This window comes from Somniosus microcephalus, chromosome 17, assembly GCF_052327205.1.
Source record: "Somniosus microcephalus isolate GS21.2 chromosome 17, FLI_Smic_1.0, whole genome shotgun sequence".
In the NCBI taxonomy this organism is placed as follows: Eukaryota; Metazoa; Chordata; class Chondrichthyes; order Squaliformes; family Somniosidae; genus Somniosus; species Somniosus microcephalus.
Genome location: NC_141003.1, coordinates 41,353,784 through 41,377,116, shown reverse-complemented (window position 1 = coordinate 41,377,116; position 23,333 = coordinate 41,353,784). Strand labels below are relative to the sequence as shown.

At 45.5% G+C, this 23,333-nt stretch overlaps 1 protein-coding gene across 1 annotated transcript in view; it reads right to left on the bottom strand.

Annotated features, from left to right (window-relative positions):
* The window catches only part of dyrk4 (dual-specificity tyrosine-(Y)-phosphorylation regulated kinase 4), a 190,957-nt gene that overhangs the window by 13,427 nt on the left and 154,197 nt on the right, over positions 1 to 23,333 (bottom strand). The window contains exons 12-13 of the mRNA XM_086010256.1: positions 8,385 to 8,514; positions 1,149 to 1,306 (exon numbers count right to left, since the gene is read on the bottom strand). Coding sequence (XP_085866382.1) covers positions 1,149 to 1,306; positions 8,385 to 8,514 — 288 coding nt within the window. The remainder of the gene's footprint in view (positions 1 to 1,148; positions 1,307 to 8,384; positions 8,515 to 23,333) is intronic.

The following is a 23,333-nucleotide window of genomic DNA, read 5'->3' as shown; positions in this document are numbered from 1 at the left end:
TCAAGTTGTTTTGCTGGAGCTCTACTGCCCATTCTTCAAATGGGGTCACTTCAGCAGGTCCTCCTCCAGTGAGTCTCTGTTAAATGCCTCCTTCTCCTGCAGGGAAATTTTACATTTATATCCCTCCTTTCCTCCATTTCGTGCTGCAGTTGCTCAATGGTCTCATTATCAAAGCAGGGTCCCTTTTGTGACCTACCCTCTTTACTGGCATTCTAAACGATTTGACACTGATTTTCCCATTTCTTCCTTCTTGGCACCGTCAATTGTAAAATGATCTTTTGGCACAAATTAGTTCACAGAAACACTCCAGAATGTTGCCTTGCAATTTGTGGGTTTGAAGAATGTTTACCTGGCTTCAAAAATGTTTACCCAGCCTCAGGGTTCACTGTTTCATCCTCAGGTTCTCCCAAGATCCCAACACCCAACTACCTGTATACATGTGCACAGCTCTTTAAGGCCTGCAGCTCTGCTTTTATTTCCTGGGCTATCATCACTGAAACCAATAGGAGGCATTGGTGCCCACCACCCACGTAACACCCAGGAAATGCAAATGACGCCCAAGACAAAATCTGGACACAGTGTACTGATGTGGGGTGTAGCGCTATTTTTGTGTGAGGCCCATGTGTTGCACTCATTTCCATGGCCCTCTAGGAGAATCGTCCCAACATAGTCCAGAAAGAAGGTTAGGTCAATATATGCCAAGAAAGTAGGCTCAAAGGATATAATTAGTGAAGAGCAAAATTATAATAGGTATCAGGAAAAACATCTTTATCAAAGAGTGATAAATGTTTGAATAATCTACCAAGCAAGGTACTAGAGGAAAAGTACAATTAGAAGGTATATTTTACGAACTAGATGTCCCAATGTAGAGCCTCGATAAAGGAGTCCAGACAGGAATTCAGGTGCAAAAGTCAGTAGGTCCCGCAGAATTTTCTGTCCGTTAAAATTAATGAATGGGAAATCCTGTGGGTGGGGGTGGAGGCTGCTGATATCTGCATCTGAATTCCTGAAATGGGCTTCTGCCAGCCAAATCTCCAACCTGGGGGGCGGGGGTGCTAATTCAAAACAAAGGTGTCAAGAGTTAACGTACTGGAAGGATTAGTTTTGATTAGTTTTCCTATCCCTGACATCTTTTATATTCTTATTACCTGTCTTTAGAAGCTGTGTTTTTTTGCAAATGTGTTTACCGTTACTTTCAGTCACAGGCATCATTTTCATTCTAAGACGAGATTTCTGTGCTCTGGATTCCTGAATCCATTTATGTTCCATTGCTTCATCTGGAGTCAGGCGGTGTTCAGGATTCCACCTTAATAAATGTTTAAAATCATAAAACTTAAGTCTGAGTTAAGATCAGCATCATCAGCAGCATTAGCACCATCAATTAGCATCATTATTACCATCAGTACCATTAGCACCATCAATACCATCCACACAATTATTATCATTAGCATCATTGCCAGCATCCGCATCATTATTACCATCAGTACCAATAACACCATTGGCACTAACAGCACTATTGGTACCATCAGCCAGATCAGCATCATCAGTACTATCAGCAATATCGGCACCTTCAGTACTATCCGTGCTATTAGCGCCATCAGCATTTCTAGCGTATAAGCACATCAGCACTAATACTACAATCAGTACTATCAGCATCATTAGTACCATCAACTCCATCAGCATCATCAGTACCATCAACTCCATCAGCATCATCAGTACCATCAACAACATCAGCATCATTAGTACCATCAACTCCATCAGCATCATCAGTACTATCACCACTGTCAGCATCATTAGTACCATCAACAACATCAGCATCATCAGTACCATCAACTCCATCAGCATCATCAGTACTATCAACAACATCAGCATCATTAGTACCATCAACTCCATCAGCATCATCAGTACTATCAACAACATCAGCATCATCAGTACCATCAACAACATCAGCATCATCAGTACCATCAACTCCATCAGCATCATCAGTACCATCACCACTGTCAGCATCATCAGTACCATCAACAACATCAGCATCATTAGTACCATCAACTCCATCAGCATCATCAGTACTATCAACAACATCAGCAACATTAGTACCATCAACTCCATCAGCATCATCAGTACCATCACCACTGTCAGCATCATCAGTACCATCAACAACATCAGCATCATTAGTACCATCAACTCCATCAGCATCATCAGTACCATCAACTCCATCAGCATCATCAGTACCATCAACTCTATCAGCATCATTAGTACCATCAACTCTATCAGCATCATTAGTACTATCAGTACCATCAGCAACATCAGCATCATCAATGCTATCAGTACCATCAGCATCATCAGTACCATCACGACGATTAGCATCATCAATACTATCAGTACCATCAGCATCATGAGTACCATCAATAAAGGAAACTGTGTTTGTAGTTATCTCTTTGATCTAGTATTCTAACATTTGTCCCCTTTCTGTGATTGTAGGCTGAAGAGCAGTCTGTCAGTATTGCCGATGGCCCAGAAGAAGACAGCACCTCAACCCATCCTTCATCCTCCTCACCATAGTGTGCAAGCACCAGCACAAGTGCAACTAGTGAACTTCAGGAGGTAGCACTTGGTAAGTCACAGTGCACAGGTGAGAAGAAACAAGTGGTGGTACCAGAGGAGGAGCAGAAATCGGCTGGCCATGTGACCACAAGTTCCATCGATGAAACCCTGCACCATTGACAAACCAGCTACCTTGAAAAGTACTGGGCTTTCTGGTGCTGGTGGCTTTCCATTAGAAAAGGTACAAAATCATTTACATAAGAACACAAGACGTAGGAGCAGGAGTAGGTCTCTCGAGCCTGCTCCGCCATTCAATAAATCATGGCTGATCTGATCTTGGCCGCAACTCCACTTCCCTGCCCACTCCCCATAACCCTTGACTCCCTTACCTTTCAAAAATCTGTCTATCTCCATCTTAAATATATTCAATGACCCAGCCTCCACAGCTCGCTGGGGAAGAGAATTCCAAAGATTCACCCTCTGAGAGAAGAAATTCCTCCTCATTTCCTATTTAAAAGGGTGCCCCCTTATTCTGAAATTATGCCCCATGAGGGGAAACATCCTCACTGCAAGCCCCTTCAGAATCTTATGGCCTAGAAATTGAGTTTGCACTGCGCCGGGGCTTAACGCCGGAAATTTAGCGCCGGTGCTAAGTCGCGCTTTGCGCGCCAAAAATTCAGTAGCGCCGCGCCCAAACGGCTGCCGGCGCTACTGAAGGCTGTTTGCGCCTGAAAACTGGCGCTACGCGCCGCATTGCGGCGCTATTCCGGCGCTGCGGCGCCCGATGCGGTGCGGCAGGCTCGGGAAGTGCAGGCCTCCTCCTTCAGTTAAGGAGGAGCTGCCTGCACCCGCCCGCTGGCCGGTTAAATCGCCACAAAAATGAGCCCGGCACCTCGGGGAAGTGCCGGGCTCGCAGCCGAGAAGCATCTGTTCCGCGGGGGGGGGGGTGGGGGAGTCCGGGGAGGGAGGTGCGGGCAGGCGGCCGGCGGGAAAGCGGCCGGCCGCCGCTCCACCTTTATGCGCCGGCGCAAAGTCGTGCAAGACTCTGTTGCCAGAGTCTTAGTTGCGGCTGCCACGGGCGAGGCGGCCGCAACTGAATTTCGGCGCTGGGGCCCGTCACCACGGCAACCGGGACGCTGCGCACACCGATGGCGTCATCGGTGCCGGCGCAGCGCTACCGGTGTAACGCCGATGTTGGGCCCTAGTCAATTTCAAAACCGGCTGTAAGTCCAGCGCAATGCCCTCTAGCGCCGCAAAATGGGCGCTAAGCCCACTCAATTTCTAGGCCTATATGTTTCAATAAGATCCCCTATCATTCTTCTAAACTCCAATGAGTATAGGCCCAACTTGCTCAACCTTTCTTCATAAGACAACCCCTTTATCTCCGGAATCAACCTCGTGAACCTTCTCTGAACTGCCTCCAATGCAAGTATATCCTTCCTCAATTAAGGAGACCAAAACTGTACGCAGTACTGCAGGTGTGGTCTCACCAACGCCCTGTACAGTTGTAACAGGACTTCTCTGCTTTTATACTCCATTCCGTTTGGAATAAAGGCCAACATTCCATTTACCTTCCTAATTACTTGCTGTACCTGTATGCTAACTTTTTGTGATTCATGTACAAGGACCCCCAGATCCCTCTGTACCTCAGCATTTTGTAATCTCTCTCCATTTAAATAATAATCTGCTTTTTTATTTTTCCTACCAAAGTGAATAACCTTGCATTTTCTCACATTAAACTCCACGTGCCAGATTTTTGCCCACTCACTTAGCCTATCTATATCCCTTTGGAGATTCTTTGCGTCCTCCACACAATTTGCTTTCCCACCTATCTTTGTATCATCAGCAAATTTGGCTACATTACACTCAGTCCCTTCATCCAAGTCATTAATATAGATTGTAAATAGTTGAGGCCCGAGCACTGATCCCTGCAGCACTCCACTAGTTACAGTTTGCCAACCTGAAAATTACCCATTTATCCTGACTCTGTTTTCTGTCAGTTAGCCAATCCTCTATCCATGCTATCTAATATATTACCCCCAACCCCATAAGCTCTTATCTTGTGTAGTAACCTTTTATGTGGCACCTTATCGAATGCCTTCTGCAAATCCAAATACACAACATCCACTGGTTCCCCTTTATCTACCCTGCTCATTACATCCTCAAAGAACTCCAGCAAATTTGTCAAACATGATTTCCCTTTCATAAAACCATGCTGACTCTGCTTGACTATATTATGATTTTCTAAATGTCCTGCTATCGCTTCCTTAATGATGGACTCCAGCATTTTCCCAATGACAGACGTTAGGCTAACTGGTCGATAGTTGCCTGCTTTCTGTCTCCCTCCTTTCTTAAATAGGGCCGTTACATTTGCGGTTTTCCAGTCCGCTGGGACTTCTCCGGAATCCAGGGAATTTTGGTAGATTACAACCAATGCATCCACTATCTCTGCAGCCACCTCTTTTAAGACTCTAGGATGCATGCCATCGGCTCGAGGGGACTTGTCCACCTTTAGTCCCATTAGTTTGCCTAGTACTTTCTCTCTAGTGATAGTGATTGTTTTAAGTCCCCCCCCACCCCAATAGCCCCTTGATTATCCATTATTGGGATGCTTTTAGTGTCTTCTACCGTGAAGACCGATACAAAATATTTGTTCAAGGTCTCCGCCATTTCCCTGTTTCCCATTATTAATTCCCCAGACTCATCCTCTAGGGGACCAACGTTTATTTTAGCTACTCTCTTCCGAAACTCTTTTGCCCTGGTAAACTTTAAATGACCCTTTTGCATAAAGGTTCGAAGCTGTGGTCACTTTTACCATTACAGGTCGAGCCATTCCTGTCTTGACATAGTTTGCAGGTCAGACTAGAGGAAATGGTATATTCCCCAGCTTAGTTGACAAATACAGATCTCTTCTGACATGCTGAAATAGGTCAGGCAGGGTTTATAGATTCACATTCTTAGGTAATGGCAGGCCCACATAGACTGCCTCAAAGGCAGGCAGATCTACCTCTGATCATTCTTCTGCAACTCCTCCTCACCCTCAAACTCCCTGAGGACAAGAGGAATTCTAACATATTTTCCGCTATTGGCGAAGACCAATTTCACCCCCACAATTTCCAGCCTTACATCAAGAGCTCCAAATGCATCATGTGCTGAGTGCTGGCATGCACAAAAATGATATAAATTAGCTGGCCTCACAGTATACCACAGGGTCAGCCTTTGCCCCTCGGGCATTCAACATACAGCTGTCCTGTCACCATTGTGTTGGGACTGCATTATTGACGCCATATTCAAATAATGCTCATAACAATGGTTTAATGGGGGCATGACTGCAGGATCTGGGATTTAGGAATCAAGGCCTAGAAATTCGAGTAGGCTGGAAATCTGCCGGTAACAACGCGGGCCAAGGCTAATGGCCGCCTGCAAAAGGAGTGCCGTCGGCTCTGGTATTTTGGTGCTGCCTGCTAATTTACATGAGCGGGGCAGAGAATCTGTTGTGCATCGCGCTCTTTCCGACGCTAACCTCAGCAGGAGGCCGAAGATCATGTCTGAAGGAGTGGTGCGGCATTCTCAGGCAATGTGCTGTGTTGGATCATTTGGTGACAGCTACTGGGTTTTGCTATTGAGTCCACTAATGGCGCCTGTAGGGTTGATGCATTGTGCGTGGTGGCTCCCCTCTTACTTTCGCGGGCATTTGTCCGGGTCTTGTATTGGGTCCACAAATGGGTGCCAGACTGCTTGGTACTTCCATCTTCGCTGGCTGCCATAGGTCCACAGATCTTTCACCCAGATGTTTGCTGTGTGGAGGTTTGTGCTCCACCATGGTGCTGGAGGGAGATGGGGAGGGGGATGCACCGTCTTGCAGCTCCAAACTTTGCATACCATTTTATCATCAGTTCCTAAACTAGAAAACCCCAATGTATAAAATTTAAGGAAATGCAGCTTTGATTTTTCCGGAGATTATTACAACTGCAGTCCAGTACAGTTTATTTTAAAAGTATTTACCTCCTGTAATGTTTAACTGATTTGGGGGGGAGGGGCGGAGATTTGGCGCACCTCATTGGAAGCAGTTTTCGCTCCAATTACATAGTCTGAGCTCGCTATGATTAACAGTTATCCCAGCAGCTGTTTACTGTACGTGATCTAGCTCACCGCCGCTTTCTCCCACCTCTCCGCACTGTCAACAGCTGCACGCACAGGTATGCTTTGGAGAGGTCGGTAAGAGGAGCGGCAAGCTCCAAAATGGATGAGTGTGCGTCAATTCGGCGTTGCATGCCGATTGACGTAACGGTCCTGCTAATGAAAATACTTGCTGCGAGCGCAGGCAACGGCAGTTCTGCCGACCTGCCGAAAATGGCGGGTGCCGTGGTAACCATGGGAAGCAAGACGACCGCTGTTTTTTTCACCAGAACGGGCCTTAATGACAAGCGGGAGGGAGGAAGGAAGGAAGGAAGGAATTGCATTTATATACCATCTCCATAGAACTATAGAAGTTTACAGCACAGGAGGCCGCCATTTGGCCTTTTATGTCTGTGATTGCGCTTTGCTAGAGCAATCCAAAACCAATCCCACTGTCCTGCTCTCTCCCAATAGACCTGAATCATTCACTATTTCAAATACTTATCTATTCTTCTCTTAAAGGATGTAATGGTCTCTGCCTCAATTATTCCCAGTGCCAAAGCATTCCATGGTAAAACAAGTCTCTGTGTAAAGTATGAAAATGCTGGAAATATTCAGCAGGTCAGGCAGCATCTGTGCAGAGAGAAACAGAGTTAACGCTTCAGGTCAATGACCTTTCTTTCATCTGATGAAAGGTCATCGACCTGAAACGTTAAGTCTGCTTCTCTCTCCACAGATGCTGCCTGACCTGCTGAGTATTTCCAGCGTTTTCTGTTTTTATTTCAGATTTCCAGCATCTGCAGTATTTTGCTTTTGTGTCTGTGTGAAGGCTATCTCTCTTAGTAACAAATTTTGAATTGATGATCTTTTGTCATTGATTACCCAATTGGAAAAATTAGTCTTTTCCCCATTTCATCCTATCAAAACCCTTCATAATTTAAAAAACCTCTACTAAATCTCTTAATTTTCTCTGCTCCAATGAAAACTTTGAAGACATCACATACAATGAATAACTCTGAAATACATCCACAAGACCCCACAAACAGCAATGAGATGAATGACCAGTTCATCTGTTTTTGATGGTTTGGGTCAAGGGATGAATATTGGCAATGACACCAGGGAAACTTCCTGCTCTTCTTCAAATAACACCATGGGCGCTTTAATGACACCTTCACCACCAGAACAAGCAGATGGGGCCTCAGTTGAACAGTTTGATCTTATAACCGCCTGATTTTGAGGCATAATAATAATAATAATAATCAACTTTATTGTCATTGTTGGTGCACAAGTGCAGTACAACGAAATGTACAACTGAGGTAAACTGATAAAATATGGCAAATATTACCCACAAATATGTAACTGCTAAACACGTGTGCTTGTGTATGGGCAAAATACCTTGTTTAACAGAGAACTTCTCACTTCAAATTCACAAACTGACTTAAATTTTAAAATTAGTATTTATTTCAAATAAACTCCGAATAACTAATGGTTTGTAGTAACTGTAATGCAGATATTGCATTTGCTTCAGAGATGCTAATGTTACCAACATAAAATCATTTATTTTTAATGGACGGAAAATTGCATGCGAGTTCCCTTGTGGGTGAAGCTCCGCAATGCAAGCACATAGTCATAAAATTTACTCTCGTATGTTCATTGAACAGATAACAAATATCACTAATACCGTATTATTGCTACATGCATGTTAAAATGCTAAAACTCACATGAGGCATCCTTTCAGGAAGTCTAGGAAAAGGTTATCATTTGTTTTTAGTACACTTGCAAGCTCCTTGGAATTTGGACGCCTCTTCTTCCCTTTACTGTTTGTGACGTTTCTAGGGAATCCTTTAGAATCTTCAACAGAAAAATACTTGTAAACTAAAATAAGGCATTTGAAATTTAGAGATAAACAGTGAGAGCATCGTTAAAGACAAGCCACAAACAATCCTAAAGTCTTCATAGTACTTACAGTATAGTACAACTTGCATTATAGCAATACTTAGATATTGCAAACCACCTATTCAATTGAATCACAAGTTACATATTTTAGTCCCACTTGTCATTACAATTAGAAAAAAACACACAGGCGCATAGTATTAGTGATGCACATTAAAAAACCACAATGTAAATACTGCTGTAAAATATTCTTGAAAAAGGAATTGAACTAATTTTCCATCACAGCAGAAAGTTCACCAATAGGCTTATTTTCCAAAATTGCACGCAGTACCTGTATCATAAACTCCATCTCCTATTACAATGCTATCTGGAGGTCACAGTAACAGAAGAAATGTACCCCCATTTTATCTACACTTTTAAGCTTAATTCTCTCTCACTGTTATTGCTGGGGAGGGAAGAAGATTAGAAGTTTACTCCGTGTTGCAGGAAAGCCAGACCGTGTTTTGTTGAATGTGAGACCTTTATGTACAATAGCTCTGTACTGAACCAGTAGTCACAGCAACCTGACTGAGACATCAGCCTGGATAGCCTGCTCTTTATTTCGATGAATTTCAGGTGTGCAAGATGGAGCGGGGATGCGGAATAGCACCTACCAGCCAACGGAAATAACGACAATAATTTTCCAGCAGAAGTTGCATCAGTGGGAGAATGTACCCAACCATATCTGGTCTTGACCACTCCTGGCAAAATTGCTGTTCATTTCGGAAGTTTTTTTTCATAGTCCGAAATTTTCTTTGCCTGAGCGGGTCTGGTGTGGACGGCCGCCATGGCGGGTCGTGAGCTCGTTGCTGGCTCCATCCCGCTCCACAGAACGACTTTACGTTAATAGAGCCTATTAAGCCTGCCCTGCGCGTTACCCAGCCCAATTAAATGGTGCGGGTCTGGTGATGTCATTCATGATGGTGTTTTCAGCCAGGATCTTTAAAGGGGCCATGGCCACATTACATTTGAAGGTCAATGTAACATAGTACTGCCAGTGCACTACAGCATTGGAATGCTGCAAACACTTTGACAATGACTGCACAGAGGCAGAGGGCTGCACCCAGGTTCTTCGATGACTCCCTCCATGGAGGTTCTCTTCACTTCCAATGGGCGGAAGAGACCTCCCCAGGAGACCAAAACAGCCTGGTTGCAGATTGCAGAGGAGGTCACCAGCAGGGATGTGGTCAGGAGGACCTGGGTGCAGTGCCGCAAACGTTTCAATTATCTCATTAGATCAGGAAATGTGAGTACAAAGCCACACTCAACTTCATCCTGCCGTGCCTCTCATCACATCCCCATCACTCTGCTTTCCCAACCCTACTCCTGCACATCCTTGCTCACACCAACATACCTTCCTCTCTATCTACATTATCACATCCCCATCTCACTAGCCACTCCTCACACTCACCCTCATCCTAGTTCAATCATACCAACTAACAACACATAAGGAGGCCACTTGGCTCTGGCATGCCACTCCATCATAGTCTCCCTCTAAAGATGTAACCCATCCATTCCTGACACTCATTCCATCACTCTCACTCAACCTTCTCTTCTTTCCCTCCTTGCAGGAAAAGAGAGCCCAAAATAAGAGGGAAAGGAGGAGAACTGGCGGTGGCCCTCCATCATTTGCAAACCTTACAACAGCAGAGGAGGCTGCTTTAGAAATATCTGGATTGCCGAGCAGCTGGAGGTGGGAAATGGAGGGGTACATCTCAGCAATCTGGTGACAAAATTACATATCATACAGCTACATGGCATACATCAATCACTCATATAGGGACTGATGTCAGCAGCCAGTGAATGTTCATCATGTGCAGAATGGTATCTGTACCCATTCTTCATATGACATATCTAACTCATCTCTTTACTCTCCCACAGGTCCATCAAGAGGCCACCCCCACTGTCCAGAGGAAGTGGAAGACAACACCTCATAGGAGCCTCCAGCCTCTGAGGGTGCACCGTCACCAGACATAAGCACACCCAGCACCAGCTCAGATATGCACACTTGGGTGGGTCTTACGCGAGATAGAGTAGTGTTGTCACCTGGTGTCTCACAACTCACAAGTGAGTAAGAGCAGATGGTGGCGACAGGGACAGCAGTGGAGACTCCTCGTCAGAGAGTGCAGGACTCTCCTAGCTCTGCTCAGCTGCATGCAGACACTGAGCCTCGGGGCCATCCAGAAAGAGGGCAGTCCTGGAGGTGCAGGGGGCTCCAACAGGTTTTGCGAGCGCGATGTCTGCAAATGTTCAGAGAATGGAGAGTCCATGAGCACCACCATGTCACAGGCGATGGCGGCTGTAGGCTCCTCCATGGATAGGATGGCCATCTACATGGAGCAGCTAATGTGCCACTCATAGGAGCACATGGTCTCTATGGAGAATAGATGGCTACCTATGGAAGATAGAAGGCTATGTATGGCGAATCATAGAAATTTACAGCACAGAAGGAGGCCATTTGGTTTTACAGCACAGAAGGAGGCCATTTGGTTTATCTTGTCCGTGCCGGCCGACAAAGAGCTATCCACCCTCATCCCACTTTCCAGCACTTGGTCCATAGCCTTGTGGGTCACGGCACTTCAAGTGCATATCAAAGTACTTTTTAAATGCGATGAGGGTCTCTGCTTCTACCATTCTTTCAGGCAGTGAGTTCAAGACCCCCACCACCGTCTGGGTAAAAAAAATTCTCCTCAAATCCCCTCTAAACGTCTGACCAATTACTTTAAATCTATGCCTCCTGGTTATTGACCCTTCTGCTAAGGGAAATAGTTCCTTCCTATCTAGGCCCCTCATAATTTTATACACCTCAATTAGGTCTCCCTTCAGCCTCCTCTGTTCCAAAGAAAATAACCCCAGCATATCCAGTCTTTCCTCACAGCTAAAATTCTCCAGTCCAGGCAACATTCTCGTAAATCTCCTCTGTACCCTCCCTAGCGCAATCACATCTTTCCTGTAATGTGGTGACCAGAACTGCACGCAGTACTCGAGTTGAGGCCTAACTAGTGTTTTATACAGTTCAAGCATAACCTCCCTTCTCTTATATTCAATGCCTTGGCTAATATAGGAAAGTATCCCGTATGCCTTCTTAACCACCTTATCTACCTGTCCTGCTACCTTCAGGGATCTGTGGACATGCACTCCAAGGTCCCTCTGCACTTCTCTGTGTCCTACCATTTATTGTGTGTTCCCTTGCCTTGTTAGCCCTCCCCAAATGGATTACCTCGCACTTTTCTGGATTGAATTCTATTTGCCACTGTTCTGCCCACCTGACCAATTTATTGATATCTTCCTGCAGTCTGCAGTTTTCTTCTTCATTATCCACTTCATGGCCAATTTTTGTATCATCTGCAAACTTCTTAATCATACCCCCTACATTCAAGTCTAAATCATTGAAATATATCACAAAAAGCAAGGGACCTAGTACTGAGCCCTGCAGAACTCCACTGGAAACAGCCTTCCAGTCACAAAAACACCCATCGACCATAACCCTTTACTTACTACTTCTGAGCCAATTTTAGATCCAACTTGCCACTTTGCCTTGTATCCCATGGGCTTTTACTTTCGTGACCAGTCTGCCATGTGGGAACTTATCAAAAGCCTTGCTAAAATCCATATACACTATGTGATAAAAATGCTAACTTCCGGGAAGTTATGTCATCACTTCCTGTGAACTATGAACTGTGAACTATGAACTGTGTACATACCTCACTTCCTGTCATATGTCACTTCCTGTTGGACTGGTATAAATACTGGTCTGTTCAGTATTGTAAGAGGCTTCTACCAGAGGCATGGTAAAGACCTCTCTTGTATATAGTGTGTTTATAAGTTACTTAAAGCTTACTTTAAAGTTACTTGATGGTAAGTCTCCTTTTTCTTACATCAATTTAAGTAACTTAGTATTTACACTGACAAATACTAGACCTTCAGACAAACTCGGAAGTTAAGGATCCAGGGAACCACCCATCATGGAGAAAATCCTTAGACCTATTCGTCTGGACTTGGACCCGAATACACCAGCAGCTGGCAGGGTATGGAAGCATTGGTATCGTACTTTTGAGAATTTTCTGGATGAATGTAAAGTGGATGCTCCTGCTAAATTGAAGATACTTGTCAATTATGTGACCCCAAAAGTGTTCGAATATGTTGATGACTGGGATAATTACGAAGAGGTGATTCGGGCACTTAAGAAACTGTATGCGAAGACCCCAAATGAGGTCTATGCTAGACATCTACTGGCCACAGCCCGACAAGGGCCAGGGGAATCAATTGACGAATTCCTGCAAGAACTTCGCAGGCTCAGCGTAGATTGTAACTTTCAGGCAGCCTCAGCTGAGCTGTACCGCCAAGAAATGATTCGTGATGCTTTCATCTGCGGGATTGCCTCTCCATTTATACGCCAGCGTCTACTAGAAAGTAAAACACTTGAGCTACAAAAAGCTTTTGACCTAGCTTGTTCACTGGATTTGGCAAAGAGAAATGCAGACCTCTATCAGCTGCCCAGATCTCGATCTGCTGCTGTAGCTGCAACCAGACAATTCAAGCGGTCTCAGGTGAACCCTATCATGGGGGAATCTAATTCTGATAATTCTGATGAAGAAGAGGAGGACGACCCCACTTTAGCAGCCTCTTGGCAATCTAGGAAGGAATGCTTCTTTTGTGGAGATGCTTTTCACCCTAGGAAAACCTGCCCTGCTCGCAATGCAATCTGCAGTTATTGCGGGAAAAAAGGACACTTTGCTAAAGTTTGCCTATCAAGGGCCTCTACGAGGGCCAATCCAGCTAAGACCTACCGAACTGCCCCAATTAGGGCCTATCAAGATGCTCCAGCTAGGACCTATCAAGCTTCCTCTCGAGCTCTCTCCCGAAGAAGCACACCGAGAGTTTTAGCCACTCTCTGTGCAACGACACCAATTACAGCTGCTTGCCCACAGAACCTGTCTCAGGCAGCCACAAAAATTTCAATTAAAGGGCATACCTTAGATGCCTTAATTGACTCAGGAAGTACTGATAGTTTCATTAAGGAACAGATTGTTGCGAAATTGAAACTACATGTCTTCCCATCGGACCAGGCAATTGCGATGGCCCAGTCATCACTTAATACCAGAATCTCCGGCTTTTGTGTTGTTGATATGACACTTCATGGTCGTATGTATCCCTCCACCCGACTTTCGGTGCTCAAAGACTTATGTAGTGATCTCCTCTTAGGGCTGGACTTCCAAAAACAGCATAAGAAACTCACCATTGAGTTTGGTGGATCCAAACCCGGACTTACTATTTCTAATATACCATCTAAATTACCTTTTTGTGCATTATCAGCAGCTTCACTTGATGAACCCTCATTATTTGCCAGTATTCCGCCTCAATGCCAACCGATAATAACGAAATCGCGGCGCTTTAATCAGGAAGACCAATCTTTTATTGCGGCTGAAATCTCTCGACTTCTAGCAGAGGATATCATTGAACCATGTTCGTCGCCCTGGCGGGCTCAAGTCGTCATTGTCAAGAACCCTCTAAAACCTCACAAACAGCGACTATGCATCGATTATTCGCAAACCATCAATCAATATACCGACTTGGACGCCTACCCATTGCCACGCATTGATGATATGGTTAATAAACTGGCCGAATACAAAGTGTTCTCAACTTACGATTTAAAAAGTGCCTATCATCAGTTACCCTTGAAGGTCTCAGATAAGCAGTACACAGCCTTTGAGGCTAATGGACGGCTGTACCAATTTCGTCGCCTCCCATTCGGGGTTACTAATGGAGTGGCTGCCTTTCAACGGGCAATGGATGGCCTGGTTAAGCAGGAAAACCTAAGGGACACTTTTCCCTATCTTGATAACATTACCATTGCAGGTCACGATCAACAGGAACACGACTCCAACCTCCAAAAATTTCGGGATGCCCTCCATCGCTGTAATTTGACCCTGAATGAATCCAAATCTGTTGAGTCGCAACCGACCATCAACATCCTTGGCTACTGCGTAGGCAATGGTATCATTAAGCCAGACCCAGAAAGACTTCGCCCGCTCCAAGAGCTCCCGTCACCTAAGAATCCGGCTTCTTTACGTCGGGCTCTCGGTCTGTTTGCATACTACGCTAAATGGATTCCTCATTTTTCGGACAAAATCCAACCCTTGCTGCATGCTAGATCATTTCCACTGGGAACAGCGGCTGTTGCAGCCTTTAACCTTCTCAAAAAACAGTTGGAGAAAGCGGCTCTTCACTCCATCGATGAGAATCTCCCTTTCGTGGTTGAATGTGATGCCTCGGAGGTGGCGATCTCGGCTACTCTGAATCAGGAAGGTCGTCCTGTAGCATTTATGTCCAGGACCTTACAAGGTGCTGAGCTACATTATCCTCCAGTTGAGAAAGAAGCCACAGCCATCATAGAGGCAGTACGGAAGTGGAACCATTTTCTAGCTCGCCAGCACTTTACATTGATCACGGACCAACGATCAGTCGCCTTCATGCTCGATAATCGAAAACGAACCAAAATTAAGAATAATAAAATACAACTTTGGAGGATGGAACTGGCCTCTTTTGGTTATACCATTCTCTATCGGCCTGGCAAGGAGAATGTGGCCCCGGACACCCTCACACGGGCATTCTGCTCCACTATGTCATCCTCCACTCTCATGGATGTCCACAATGGTTTGTGTCATCCTGGCGTTACGCGCATGCTACATTTCGTACGATCACGGAATCTCCCTTTTTCCACTGGAGATGTAAAGAAAATATGCTCAGAATGCCGGCTTTGTGCGGAATTAAAACCTCAGTTCTTCCGCCCCTCAGATGGTATACTCATACATGCAACCCAACCGATGCAACGACTTAGCATCGATTTTAAGGGCCCAGTGCCCTCTTCAACTCGGAACACATATTTGCTCACCATGATCGACGAATATTCACGTTTTCCGTTTGCCTTCCCCTGCTCCAATATGCTGGCGTCCACAGTAATCTGCTGCCTTGAGCAGGTATTTTCTCTCTGTGGCATGCCGGCTTATATTCACTCAGATCGGGGTCCATCCTTTATGTCAAGGGAACTCAAGGACTACCTCTCAGAACGGGGAATTGCTACAAGCAAAACAACACCATACCATCCCATCGGAAATGGGCAGGTAGAGAGGTATAACGGTATCATCTGGAATTCCGTACGTCTCGCTTTAAGATCTCGGGGCCTACCAGACCAGCAATGGGAAACAGTGCTTCCGGATGCATTGCACTCTATACGGTCCCTGCTTTCTACAGCCACAAATACTACACCTCATGAGCGGTTCTTTGGATTCCAGCGTCGCTCATCTCATGGGACATCACTCCCGTCATGGCTAACTACTCCTGGACCTGTATTACTCCGAAGATACGTTCGGACGTCTAAAAATGACCCTCTCGTAGATGAGGTCGAACTAACCGATGCCAACCCCACCTATGCAAACATACGATATTCCGACGGCCGAGAATCTACCGTATCATTACAGGATCTGGCTCCCTGCCCACCAGGACCTAGTGGGACATCGGGTGATGGCATTTCACCAGGAAACTCTTGGGACCTATCGGGTACCCCTCTCCAGGATCCTGATCGGACACCAACTAGCTTGGTGCCGGTAGAACCCCGTGCTCAAGGTTGCGACCCTCCCAGTACCGCGCATGAAAGTACTGATCCGCCACAGACCAGCTCTGCACCTCCCTCTGAACAGAGGCAGTCCGACTTTGAACCTATTGGGGCTCGTACTCGAAGCCATGATCTCCCCGACCCTTCACAGGGCAATCCAGGCCACACAGACTCTGACCAATGGCCAACCGCATGTAAGCGGACCAGCGACCCTCTACGACGGGAATCCAAACGGGTGCGACTCTTCCTTGTTCGGCGGCTGCGGACCAAAAGGTAGACCACAGCCTTCTAATCCTGCAGGAGGGAAGAATGTGATAAAAATGCTAACTTCCGGGAAGTTATGTCATCACTTCCTGTGAACTATGAACTGTGAACTATGAACTGTGTATATACCTCACTTCCTGTCATATGTCACTTCCTGTTGGACTGGTATAAATACTGGTCTGTTCAGTATTGTAAGAGGCTTCTACCAGAGGCATGGTAAAGACCTCTCTTGTATATAGTGTGTTTATAAGTTACTTAAAGCTTACTTTAAAGTTACTTGATGGTAAGTCTCCTTTTTCTTACATCACACTACATTAAACGCACAACCCTCATTGACCCTCCATGTTACCTTCTCAAAAAATTCAATCAAGTTAGTCAGACACGACCTCCCCTTAACAAATCCATGCTGACTGTCCTTGATTAATCTGTGTCTTTTAAAATGAAGATTTATCCTGTCCCTCAGAATTTTTTCCAATAATTTTCCCACCACCAAGGTTAGGCTGACTGGTCTGTAATTACTCGGTCTATCCCTTTCTCCATTTTTAAACAACGGTACCACGTTAGCAGTCCTCCAGCCCTCTGACACCACACCTGTAGCCAGAGGGGATTGGAACATAATGGTCAGAGCCTCTGCTATTTCCTCTCTTACTTCTCTTAACAGTCTGAGATACATTTCATCTGGACCTGGGGATTTAGCCACTTTCAAAGATGCTAAACCCCTTAATACTTCCTCTCTCACTATGTTTATTTCAACTAATATTTCACACTCCTCCTCCCTGATTGCAATGTCTGCATTGTCTCTCTCTTTTGTGAACAGTCGCAAAGTATTCATTAAGGACCATAACCACGTCTTCTGCCTCCACACATAGATTACCTTCATGGTCTCTAATAGGCCCTACTCTTTCTTTAGTTATCCTAGATGGCAGAGGCTCATACACCTCCTTTCTAGGAGAGATGTCAGCGTAGACATGGGTCCTCATGGCCTCACTGATGTGCAGCAAGGTGCTCTCCAGCTCCTTGGCAGCAGGGAAGTGAGCAGGCTGCCTCTACCTCTGCTGAAGCCACAAGGCTAGCACCTCGTAGAAGCACACAGAAAAGAAAGATGACACACAGGTAGATTCACATGGGTAGTAGCCACTTGGGTGTTTTATCCAATGTTTATGTAAAGTTTCTGTTAATGTGCTGTCAAACATAAAAATCTTTATTTTCACCACATTCCCATCTTGGAAACATTTGTGTGCACCTTTGGAAGCAGCTTAGTGAGTTGCAGTGAATGGTGAGACATAACGGTACCTCCAGCAATGGTGGTGAGTGTGAAAGGAATAGCTTGGTCATTGCAGGGATGCTTTATGGTGTTGGTGTGGGGTGGTGCCAACCTGGTGCATCAAGTGAAGTAAATCTGGCCATGTTGAGGCCATTCCTGGCTTCCCGAGCATCAATGTGCTCGGGTGCTGATGCCCTTTGTCCTGTGCAGCAGCAGGTGATTGCAGAGAAGGTTGGTGTTGTTGTTGGTGCTGCTGGTGTGCCTGGTGCTGCTGGTATTGGGGCTCATCGTGATCTGATTCTGAGGGCCAAGGTGAGATAGTATAAATGACACCCATGTTAATGTAATAGATGGCAGGTGAAGTAGAGATGACAGAAGCAATCTGTCAATGGTGAGAGAAGTTCTTCCAGTGAGGGGACACTGGATGGAGACTTTGCTGGAAAGACTTGCAGCCTGCAGAATCTGTGCTGGGAATGCAGTGAGCAACAGCTTCTGCCTGAGGAAAGTGATCAGCTGTCAGGTGGGAGCTTTTATAGTACATTTCATGCTGTCAACTAATCAGCTAGAGCAATGGCCACTGAACTCCTGCCTCAGGTTCACAGACGTGGTTCCTGAACAGCGTGGTTCCCGTGGCCATCCAGGTAAATTTAAAATGTAGGGTGGGGGGGAAGGCTCTTACGTGTCTGTAAACAGAATTATAATGATTTCAATTAGGTCGCCCGCCTCCACCGGTCGAGTTGCTACTGCATAGGCAAACGTGCCCGAGGGATAGGCGTGTGGGGGCGGGATGACGGCGGGTTCCCGACTTGCTCCCACTTTTTTCAAATTTCCCACCCAACCCGCCTCCATTCCCGCCCACACGGACCCCAGAAAATTCCGGCCATAGTTTTTTCACCATTTGGACATTCAGCGCTACAGGATTGACATTCGTCTTAGTGTCTTGTACTGTAGACTTGGCAATTTTTCTCCTGGAACCAGTTACCCCGGTTACCAAGGCTTTTCCTTTGGGAATATGTTATTATGAAGACAAGGGCCCAGATATTTGAAGAAAGGAAAGGAGAATACAGAGCGCAATCAATTGCCTGCTGCAAGAGACATTTGTAGCAATCTTACTTAGAATGCTTTCTAATGGCAACATCTGCCCACATCATTAACAGTCCTGCCCGGTCTTCCTATTCCCACCCTAGAAATGTGTTCATCCACGCACACATGACAAACACACTCCCACATTACATGTCTCCCATTCATATTACCAACCAAACCATTTACACACCTAAATAAAACCAATATCTGAAGACTCAACTGTCCTGACCAAGTATTTTTAATTTTTCACCCATGGTACCCCTAATGTTGTGTCCTTTCAATCCTAATCCAGGCTTCTTCCCGGTGCACCCTTAGTAGGCAGAAGTGTGTGAGATTTGTTCACTGCTGCCTTCCTCTATGAGACTAAGGTTGTGGAAGGTGGGAAAGAGAGGAAACTGGGTCTTCCTCATCTGCTTGCTGCTGCAGGATATCTAAGAGAGGACCAAAAGAGAGGTGAATAGATGAGCAACACTATACCTTTGTGACTTTCACTACAAGGAATGCCATGCTATTGGTTAACATTTTTAATAACAGATATGGATGCTTCAGTAGCATATGAGAGAACATATGATGAATGTAATGACCAACCTGCAGCTGGCATCTGCCCTCCTACTTCCGCATCTCCTACTGCTTCTACTGTTCACCTGCCCAGTAGTTGTAGGACATCTTCATGAAGGTAACAGGATGGATATTGGAGACAGTCTATCAACTGTGGCTTTGTTGTGTCAACTATTATTCATAGATTTCTCCGTTAATAAAAATTCCAATGACATCTAATCCCATTCTACTGTCAGAAAGCAAACCATTATGAGGATGGTAATAGGCGCACATAATAAGCAAGCGCTTAATCAAATAAGACTTTTGGGGTATCAAATCATGTTAGGAGGTGATTGAAGTAACAGTTGAAGGTATATGGCATGAAGAGTCTTGCAGTACCTCCAGTACATTAGAGATAATCTAGTGAGCACTTCAAAACAGTGATGGGAAAGTGGTTGTAAGTACAATGCATGTTACAATGCAGTCTTAGAAGGTCCTCTCTTACCTTAGTGAGGTCATTACATTGTTTTCTGTACTGAAGTGCTGTGTGGGAAGTCATGGATGCGCCAGTGACAAACAGGCAATCTCCCTCCATTGCACCTGCACTGCCTCTTCGGTTGGTCTCTTGCAGTTAAAAAAGTGCTCTTTCTTCTCACAATGCTTCTACTGATGAGTTCGAGAACATAGGGGCTCTGTGACCAGAAGTGAGTCAATAAGGCAGTGGAAGTCTTGTCCCACCGCCCAGACAGTGCACGCTTTTTCACTTCAAAAACCATCACTGTCTTGTGGTCTGGGCCCTTCATGTTTTCCCTTCACACATTCCACAGAGGAGACTATGGTCTTTTCATTTGGAATACCTCATTATCTGTGTGACTTATAGGAAGAAGAGGATGAGGAGCAGCAGGACACATCCATCAGGCAGCATAGGAGGCTTCTGGGCTGCAACTGCAGGTACTGCCCACCACTTAAATTTTTTTTTGGGTGCGCGGCCCCTTTAAGGGGCTGCGCAGCCCATTCAAAATACTGCGCATGGGTGGTTTTTCCCATTTAAAAGTTGGTGAGCCAACTGTGTGGGAGTTTCAGAGCACTGCGCGGCCGCGCAGCTTAAAGGGAACAGTGCTCCCCACCCTTAGGTAGCCTCGCACTCACATGAACAGTCCACGTCAGTTGAGCAATGAGCGGTGCTTGTGTAGGTTACGTGTTACTCTTGAAGCTGTACCACAAGATGGCTCCAGACTGAGAGCCCATCTGGACCATAGGCACTGCACAGCCTCTCAATTTATATGCTTATATATATATTGTCATTACAGCTCATTCAAGAGCATATCCTCCTAAATGTTACTTCAGCCCACTGCTTAATAGTCCAGTCTCCATGTTCCCTTTAACCAAGAACAATAATTCATTGATACGCAGACAATTTTTCTAGCAGAGACATGTTTTATCTCTACTATTTCTGACACGTTATCCAAGGCACTCCTCCAACTTGCAAGAAGCACTGCACATATCACTGTACTGCTGCCGAATTTTTAATGCAAAAAGATCAATGTGCCTCTCCACTCTTTCTCTATACTGTGCTTCTCCTAGGTGCCTGCAATTGTGCATCGTGTCATTCTTAATCTGTTGTTTCTCCTCGGTGTTCCCTAGTGACAGAAGGGTTTAAGGCAGCTGGCTGATGCTTTCCTTCAGTAACATTTTGGGACTTGGGTGCTTCTCATCTTAATCCCCAGAGGTACCTGCTGCAGGCTGTGTCTCACATACTGCTGCAGGGCAGACATCTGAGGAACCTGGTGAGAAGGTATACAAGTGATACTATCCTAAGCGAAGGCGTCATTCAGGGAGTGCACACCTTTCAGTGTTGGGCCCTGGCTTTGGTTGGCCATTGATCATTGGGAAAGCTACCTGAACAGTTACAATCACATCACGGAAGCGCTGAGAGATGGTTGTCTGGATTCCATCCCTAGTCAATTGGAGTCCGGACAAGACAGCCCTCTCCACTTTAACACTCAAGGCATCATTACCAGTAATCATACCTTCCATGCCAGATGGTGGTGAGGCTTTGATGGGCCAGGAGGCAAGCTACCTTTCAACAACAGGGGAGGATATTCAGAACCAAGTATTCTCATGTCAGGGTGCCTCTGGCCAACAGTTTAAAGGCATTAAACAAGGAAGCAATTAAATTAAATGATATATGTAATATCAACCTTCACTTTGAAGCATGTTTTATATACAGTGTGCCAAATTTTTATATACAAATACATGTGAGCCTGTTCATTGCAACTTCTACCTTTGGAAGTGAGGAGATATTCCCACCCCCCAAAAAAGTGCTTTGGCTTTTCTTGGTCACACAGTAGACTCCTAGTTCTCTCCCTCCATCGCTGCGAGAGAGAGAGGGGGTGAAATTGGGCTCTGTGGGGCGCTACGAGGCCTCTTCAACTACCAAAATGACATCCGCAATATGCGCGCATGCCGGACGCCATATTTGTAACATAGAAACATAGAAGATAGGAGCAGGAGTAGGCCATTCGGCCCCTCGAGCCTGCTCCGCCATTCAATAAGATCATGGCTGATCATCCAAATTCAGTACCCTGTTCCTGCCTTCTCTCCATATCCCTTGATCCCTTTAGCCTTAAGAAATATATCCAACTCCTTCTTGAATATATTTAATGAATTGGCCTCTATTGCCTTCTTTGGCAGAGAATTCCACAGGTTCACCACTCTCTGGGTGAAGAAATTCCTCCTCATCTCTGTCCTAAATGGCTTACCCCTTATCCTTAGACTATGGCCCCTGGTTCTGGACTCCCCTGCCATCGGGAACATCCTTCCTGCATCTAGTCTGTCTAGTCCTGTTAGAATTTTATAAGTTTCAATGAGATCCCCTCTCATTCTTCTAAACTCCAGCGAGTATAAGCCCAATCGACCCACTCTCTCCTCATACGTCATTCCTGCCATCCCAGGTATCAGCCTGGTGAATCTTCGCTGCACTCCTTCCATGGCAAGAACATCCTTCCTCAGATAAGGCGACCAAAACTGCACACAATACTCAAGATGTGGTCTCACCAAGGCCCTGTACTCAAACCCTTTCGCTACGAAGACCAACATACCATTTGCCTTCTTAACTGCCTGCTGCACCTGCATGCTTACTTTCAGCGACTGGTGCACAAGGACGCCCAGGTCTCGTTGCACTTCCCCTTCTCCCAATCTATTGCCATTCAGATAATAATCTGCCTTTCTGTTTTTGACACCAAAGTGGATAACCTCGCATTTATCCACGTTATATTGCATCTGCCATGCTTCTGCCCAATCACCCAACCTATCCAAATCATACTGGAGTTTCTCGGCATCCTCCTCACAGCACACACGCCCACCCAGCTTTGTGTCGTCTGCAAACTTGGAGATATTACATCTAGTTCCCTCGTCCAGATCATTAATATATATTGTGAATAGCTGGGGTCCAAGGACCGATCCCTGCGGTACCCCACTAGTCACTGCCTTCCACTCAGAAAAAGAGACGTTTATTCCAACTCTTTGCTTTCTGTCTGCCAACCAGTTCTCTATCCAAGTCAATACCTTGCCCCCAATCCCATATGCCTTAATTTTACACGCTAATCTCTTATGCGGGACCTTATCGAAAGCCTTTTGAAAATCCATATGCACCACATCCACTGGTTCTCCCTTATCTATTTTACCAATTACATCCTCAAAAAATTCCAGTAGATTAGTCAGGCACGATTTACCTTTTGTAAATCCATGTTGACTTTGTCCGATCCGGTCACTTTTTTCCAAGTGCTCTGCTATTACATCCTTTATAATGGACTCTAGCATTTTCCCCACTACCGATGTCAGGCTTACCGGTCTGTAATTCCCCGTTTTCTCTCTACCACCCTTTTTGAACAGTGGGGTAACATAAGCTACCCGCCAATCCATGGGTACTGTTCCAGAGTCTATTGAATTTTGGAGGTAAAGAGGTTTGCGCTC